At 36.1% G+C, this 7,870-nt stretch overlaps 1 protein-coding gene across 3 annotated transcripts; it reads right to left on the bottom strand.

Moving 5' to 3' along the window:
- Positions 1-2,982: 2,982 nt before the first annotated feature.
- On the bottom strand, positions 2,983-6,766 carry LOC110447069. Of its 3 annotated transcripts, none has more exons than XM_021492491.1 (2): positions 6,708-6,766; positions 2,983-4,892 (listed from the first exon to the last, which is right to left on the bottom strand). In XM_021492491.1, exon 2 carries the CDS (start codon positions 4,725-4,727, stop codon positions 3,114-3,116), a length of 1,614 nt encoding a protein of 537 aa, XP_021348166.1. In that variant the 5' UTR covers positions 4,728-4,892; positions 6,708-6,766; the 3' UTR covers positions 2,983-3,113. The 3 variants fall into 3 exon arrangements, with proteins under 3 accessions (XP_021348166.1, XP_021348168.1, XP_021348167.1); XM_021492493.1 differs by lacking the exon at positions 6,708-6,766 and adding an exon at positions 5,568-5,593; XM_021492492.1 differs by lacking the exon at positions 6,708-6,766 and adding an exon at positions 5,484-5,536.
- Between the last annotated feature and the right edge of the window lie 1,104 nt (positions 6,767-7,870).

Genomic DNA, 7,870 nt, shown 5'->3' with positions numbered 1-7,870 from the left:
TTACTATGTCGGATTGTGTAGTGTATACTCCATCCCCATTTGTTACATGACAGATTTTGTAGTGTATTATAAAAACTGATTTGTGAAATGACAGATTCTGTAATGCATAATCCATACCCATTCGTTAAATGTCTGATTGTATTATGTATAGTCCATATNCTTTTAAAGGTAAACGTTAATGAATATGAATGTGACTAATCAAGTACAAGATTTAGATTGAAGTAAGGGTTATGTAGAGGAAGCACCAGCTAAACTTGTGATCAATATTAATGTTTGACAATCAATGCACATATCAGAGAAACTAACTTAAACGCAAAAATCTAATGTTGATGGAGATGCTGACAAAGTCAATGGACCATGAAAGGTATGACGCATCTAGCATTTGACGCATGGGTTGAGATGTAATGCCTAAGATATATGTACGGTCCACGTTTGGTTGGTGTAGCACTTCTCNAGACCCTAAAAGTTCTTCATTGTACCAGTAGCGATGAGTATCCCCTTCCTGACATAATAATATACTTGTATCATAAAGAAAGAAAATATTAAGACCTAATAGGACTTCAAATATTTATTTATGAAACACAGCATTAATACAGTTGTGTGACCGCACAACGCACCAAAATAGCTTGCGCACACCGTGCATACATCGTTCACACACCGTCCGCACATCGTCCACACATGGTGCGCACAACTGCGATTTAACAATCGTTCGCCCCGTTGTGCGCTTTTCTCCGCACAACTGTGCGATTGGGTACAATTTGTAGATCAATATTACGGAATGAAAAAAATACGGAAAGTTCGTATGCAATAATGAAAACTGTATGTATTATTGTAATTTCTCATCACAGTAATGAAGATTATGTACAGTTTTACAATGCGTGTAAAACAGCATTACAGTGACCGTTAGACTGTCAAGAATGTGTTTCGCGCCAAAGTAACAGAATATGTAAATAACAATTTGATGAGTTATCGGGGTTTGACCTTGCCTGTACCTGACACATAGAGCTGATATGCGATACCGTATGACCGTAATGAAAACACAGCTGGACGTGTAGTATTTGTTATTTGCATTCGGTTTGCCTATAGCTCCCCTTCAATTGTGTAAAAACACTGGTAAATACAGGTAAAAACTGCCAATACTTCTCAGAAACAGACTATAATCCTTCTTACAACATTCTTCTTCCCATGTTATTTCAAACAGTGGGGGAACTGAGAACAAGCCTAACAATTCATTGGTTTGACCGATAACACTTAATTGTTGATCTGTAACAATTTTTTCATAGAATTTGAAGTAACATTGTTTTACACATTTTTAACCACGAGGTCGGGCTATCTTAAAAATAAGGCAGCATTTCACGATATTACTAATACGAACGCCATGTTTGTTAATGCAGTTGATGATTATAAATCAAGAATGATTAAGCAAAAATACTGTTACAGACCCGTATACGTTCGCTGTTCCACCTTGTATGCAAACGGTACGGAAGTGCTACGCAAGTGATACGGAAACGGTACGCAAGTGCTAAGCAAACGGTACGGAAATGGTACGCAGGTGCTACGAAAACGGTACGCAAGTGCTACGGATGATGCTTACAAACGATCGACTCGTTTGTGGTGACAAAAACAAGTTTACATAAAAAGCGAAAGCATATAAAACATCTTAAACGAAACGAATATACCCACAATGCATAGGAGGAAACGTCAGTAAGCTACGAGGAAGCTCTTAAGAATGTGTTATTTTTGGCCATTTCGCTTGGATAATGGGATGAGTGTGAAACTAACAGAAATGTCAAGTAATTTATAACGATATTGGTGGATCAAAAATTTGAAATATTTCAATCACAACTTTTAAGTTAAGGAGTCTCCATAAGTAAGGATCTTTTCGTAAAACTGGTGATGGGAATGGTGCCCCACACACAGGAGAGCAATGTCTGTATCATCCTTTATCCCATATCTTGATCAATGACATCACGTCAGAACTAGACTAAAATGCAATTGTATCACAGTACGCCGATGAGAGTTGTACATGTATATGGCAGTCAGACGTAATGTAAAAAGTCTATGTAAAAAGAATAATTCACGCAAGTAAAATATTACACCGGTGCAGAGACGTTTATATTTGGCTTTAAAGTAAACGTCTCTGACCGCTGTCAGACTTTTGTTAGACAACGCCACAGTTAGGTTGAGAGGCAAAACTACACGATTTTTGGTTCATCTGTGCTCAGTACATGTAAGTGTAAGAGCTACAACATTTCATCTTTTATCATACATGTAGGTAACCTCATCACCAGGTAAATCCCAGTCTCTGATACTGTCCACTGTGTAACTTGCTAAGGACGCTAAGTGGTACTACATCTAACTAGTCATTTGGAATAGGTTATTTATCTTTTTCATTCAACCATTTACATGTAAGTTCAGTAGTACACTAGACCGGAAACGCTTGACTGAATTTTGACACTCTTATAATGACCACATACAGAAATGGCACTCAGTTAACAAACTTACTATAGTCAACAAGGAACCACATTCTATTTCTAAGGAAATCAGTTTTAACCTATTGATACAAAACAGATTTTTAAAATATCAGACGATGAAAATAAAGTCATTTGTATAATGAATTTTTAAATGATTACTGAAAAATATCCTCATTTTCAACAATAAAATATTGAGAAGTTTGTTACGTATAAAGGTTGAAATTCAATCTTTCTCACTGATAACAGAACTCATGATAGATAATTCAAAAACCAAAAAATCATCTCGTTAGTCTGGATTTATATTGTGGATATTAAGGAGTTAAATAATTGGTATTATTATTACGAATATATGTATATACATGTACTTATATATCTCAAACACGAAAAGGTAAGGTACTAGATTGTTATTATTTTTCTTTTCTTAAATATATTTACAAAACCATTTTTGTTCGATTTCTTTGGATAATTATAATGTTAATCATAACATCATTAAAGACAGTATTTGCAGGAAAAATTTACTCATTCTTACCAATATATAGAAACTAATTTTTTGATGTGACACTTGTGTAATGTGTCAAATGAATTGGTAATATTTGACTACTGTAATTCACGTAAATGTAATAACAATTAAAGTCTGATTTAAACACTCGTGTACTGTAGACGTTTCACCTTTTGATCAGTGTTATATAAACCAAACGCCGCCCACAGAACTCCCTCCGTGTCTATGCATACAGCCCGGGGACGTTCTATGTCAGTATGCAGCAGTCGCAGGTATTGTCCATTATCACTCAGCAGATGTAGGCTGTTGTTGGCAAAGTCAGCTATTACCAGGAATCCTAGACTGTCATACGTTACATCCAAGGGGTGTAAAGTTAGACACATAGACCCGCTGTAATGTTGGGATTCTCCATACCTGTATAACTGCTGTAGTTGTCTGTCCAGCACTATGACAGCTGGTTCGCCCTTACCACCATCTTCTTCATCATCTACATCAACGACAGCGACATTGTCATTGATTGGACATTGTGATATACTCCGTGGTGAACGTACCTTCGGTTTCTTGAACAAATATGTTTTGGTGGCGATACCGGGCTTCCCTTCTGGAGTGTAATCGGTAATTCTGTGTTTTGTTCCCACAAGAATATATCCATCTCTTGTAATACACAGACATCGGGGTTCATCCTTTGTTTTGAATCTGCGAGTCATTTTACCTGATGTCAGCTCCATGACACTGTTATCAGTAGAAGAACATACCCAGAGGTTGTGTGTAGTAGGGGATAAAGTGATATCTTCGATGAAGACAGGATTCTGTATCCCCTGCTGTATCTCTCCTTGACTGTTTAGGAGGGTCACTTTGGAACAATTACTTGTCCACACGCCACCACCACTTTTGGGACACATAGCATATATTTGACATGGAGATTCCCATTCTGATAGAATCTTAATCTGTGGTAGATGGACCTTCTCCGGGTCTTGACCTGTGTCTGTGCTCCCTTTAACTGATTGCTGATGTCCGAAAGGTAGCGGGGTATCATCAACGGATGTTTCATCTGACTGGTCAGGGACGGTAGAGGACTGTGACTGTTCCGATGGTCTCAGGGAAAGTTTTCCAAATGCCTCCTTCAGGATTGTACTCCTTCTGTTGTTTGGGGTGAAGTCGCCAGAACCTAACTTTGGTTTTTCAGGTAAGATGATGTTTGTCTGAAGTCTCTTTGAAAGGTCAAACACCTGGATATCTGTGCCTGTCTGAAGAGTTTCCTTACAATGTTTCAGTTGTTCCTTTAGGTCTGCAAGTTTTTTCTCGAGTTCATTCTTGTAACTGGTGAGCAGTTTAGTATTTTCTTCTTCTAAATGTTTCACCTGAGCTAGTGTTTCCGCTATCAAAACATCAATATCCTCCTTAAGTTTCTCCCCTTGCTTTTTTACTTCTTCCGATACACTTTCGAAATGGTTCAAGTGTTTGTCCAGACTGTGCTGTGTTAAACTGATTTTCAGTTGAATTTCAATCAGCTCTTTTTGCTCCGTTTCATTTATGAATGATTTTATCTTACGTTTGTTGTCGGGAGTAACTTCGCTAAGCAGGATATTGTCATGACCTTTGTGTGAAGTGGACACACATTTGGCACATATGACGTCATCACATGTCTCACAAAACCAATCCAAAGTCTCGACTTTGTGGTGTACACATTTAGTTGGATCCTGGCCGCGAACCGCTATCTGTCCTTTATTGAAAGAAATCGCCTTTTCTGCCATTTCAGCTAGTAATTTATAAGGTACGACATCAACCAATTAGCATTATTTATGTATGTTAATACCTAGTCGATGGGAGACATCCCGGCAAGTGAATGTTACTGACCTTTCTTGATACAGGGATCACCTTTAGTCTATAATCCTTACTGTGATGTCACAGCATGAATTCTGTAACGAAATTAAAAAGTAAGTAATTAAATCATCAGAAATTTTGAAGGAAATTATTTATACTGAACGTTTCACGTTTAAATGAACGTTTTAATGAACATTTGTGTATTTAATAATTTTCAACTTACCCTGTAGTAATGATACAGCTACATATTTTCATTAAATGATGTGCGTTCAGAATCAATGAACGGGTTGTCAAGGTGTGCATACAAAATATGTTATTTTTTATTACGCTGTTGTTAATAACATCGCATATGTAAATAAGTGACAATCTTCAGAACTTTTCCTGTTCGTTATCCTCAAGTGCAAACTAATGCAGGTAATTTCACTAGTAAGCTTACAAATTAAATATCATATTGTATGATGACCGAATTGCAGCAGTAACTGTGCTATCATGCTTTATCTTTGTACCTGCCCAGATGTATTTTGGACTTGTATACCACCAAGTCACAATATATGGCCAATATACGTAAGTTATAGCAATGTTGTTATCAATAGAATATAATTATGTATATGTGAGAAATGAAAATATTTCGCACATAAATAATACATTATGAACATGAACACCAACATCATTAATTAAAAACAAACCTTTACTGATGTAGTTTCCCCCTCTCTTCAAGTTAAAGCTTTCACATGCTTACAGATATAGAGACATAGTTACTTTGTATCTACCTGAACTTGCCTTTGCCTTGTCCCTACCTTTTGTACTCTAGTTTGACATTGCATGTTATCTTTTATTTGTGACACATGCTGCATCCGCCTAGTCAGTAACCTCATTCAACGGTATATGAGAGGTCCTTTATATCTTCTACGATTAAAAATGGACTGATAATTATTAAGAGGGTAACATTTCGGAATCGCAAATAAGCACTTGTATTGAGATTATTTAAAGCTAAAATCCTGCTTTAGATACCTTAAATTGGTTCGTTAGTGTGTGCACAAATTTATTGCGCTGTGAATCTGAGTTTGGAGAAAGTCTTAACACATATATATTTCAATAAGACAATACTCACATTTGAAATTATTCGTATTTTATATAAAAAGTTTTGTTTTTGAAATTACCTGTAACATCGTGAACGAAAACTGAGACATCTTTTTGAAAAAAAAAAAACTTACTGAGTAAAGATACTTTAATAATTTATAAAATATATATCAGACCAATTTTAAATAGGCTTGTGAACTATGGGATGAATTTGCAAGACACGAGTCTGTAAAGACAGAGAAACGACAAAGAGATGCTACGCTTATTTTAGCAAAAGTTTCTTTGTATACACGTATCCCTGATTTGCATGTTGTAAAATGTCCGAAATCTTGCCTTTTGTACGCCAGGTTGATATTGTGTGTTATCTTTAACTGTGACCCACGCTGGAAACGAAAGTTTCACGTTTTAGTGAAAACTTGATATTAAACGGTTACCTACTTACCACGTAGTAATGATATAGCTACATATTTTTCATTAATATTGTGCATTGAAAATTCATGAACGAATTAACAAGGTTTCAATGAAACGAATGGTATGGTTTAGTACGCTGTTGTTAATCACTTTTCATTATGTAATTAAGTGCAAATCTTTTGAACGTTTCCTTTTAGCTATTCTTGAGTACAATCTGTTTTATCTTTGCACCTGCCGGCCTGATCTATCTTTGATTTGTATACCACCCAGTCACAATATATGACCAATATATGTAAGTTATAACATTGTTTGTGTCTATAAAATATATTTTTGCTAATGTGAGACATGGATATATTGTATCATGTAAGAAGTACGATATCAACACCTCCACCAACAACAGTAACAAATAATAAACATACCTGTAATGCTGCAGGTCCCTTTCAGTTTAAACGTTCATGTGTTTACAGGTAGACATTCCTAGTTATCTTTGTATCTTCTTGACCTTGTCTTCGCCGTGGTCCAGACTGTTGAACCANCTAACAAGTATAAGTATACTAAAAAATCAAGTTTATATGTTTAAACACGAGGCCGTATTTATTGTTAAGCCATTTCTCAATTTACACCAACTACGATTGTCATCGCACAACGTTCGTCCAACGTCCGCACAAATGTGCGCAAGCAAAAACCGTCCAGATAGTAATCGTTCCCACATCGAGCGCACACCGCACATCGTGTAACGTTGTGCGTTCCCACAACTGCATATATATATGGCTTTAAAGTATACGTTTCTGACCGCTGTCAGACTCTTTTTAGAGACAACGCCTCAATGAGATTGAGTGGCAAAACTACACGAAATTGTGTTCATCTGTGCTCAATACATGTAAGTATAAGTGCTACAACATTTCGTCTTTTATCATACTTGTACGTAGCCTCATCGCGTGATGAATCCCAGTCACCGATACTGTCCACTTTGTGATTTGCTAAGGGCGCTAAGTGGTATTAATTGGTTTTGGTGAAATAGATTAATTATCTTTTTCATTGCACCATCTAAGTTCAGTGGTACACTAGACCGGAAACGCTTGACTCATTTTTGGCACCTTTATAATTACCAAACACAGAAAGGGCACTCAGTTAAGAAACTTACTATAGATAACAAGGAAGCACACTATATTTTTTCAGGAAATCAGTTTTAATCAACTGATACAAAACAGATTTCTAGGATATCACATAATAAAAATAAAGTTATCTTTATGATAATTTTTTAAATAATTACTGAAAATCATCCTCATTTTAAACAATCTGATATTGAGAAGTTTTTTACGTAATTAAAGCTGACAGTGCAAAAAAGCTTTCAACTGAGATTTCTTTTAAAAAAAAAACAATCTGGTTTTGAGATCTTCCCCAGTGACAATCTATTCCGGCTGTCTTATCTAAGGAAGTACCGACAATTCATAATGTACTTCCTTGGATAACGAGGATGGGTCTCGCTAGGTATAAAAAGCGCATTGCCCGTCAAACTGGTTATCATTTGTTCAAGGTGACACTACTACACTAAATAAACACTTCCACGATTTATAAAAAA

The sequence above is a fragment of the Mizuhopecten yessoensis genome, unplaced genomic scaffold (assembly GCF_002113885.1).
Source record: "Mizuhopecten yessoensis strain PY_sf001 unplaced genomic scaffold, ASM211388v2 scaffold3139, whole genome shotgun sequence".
NCBI lineage: Eukaryota > Metazoa > Mollusca > Bivalvia > Pectinida > Pectinidae > Mizuhopecten > Mizuhopecten yessoensis.
The sequence above is the reverse complement of the archived record's forward strand: the minus strand, read 5'-3'. Positions and strand labels throughout refer to the sequence as shown.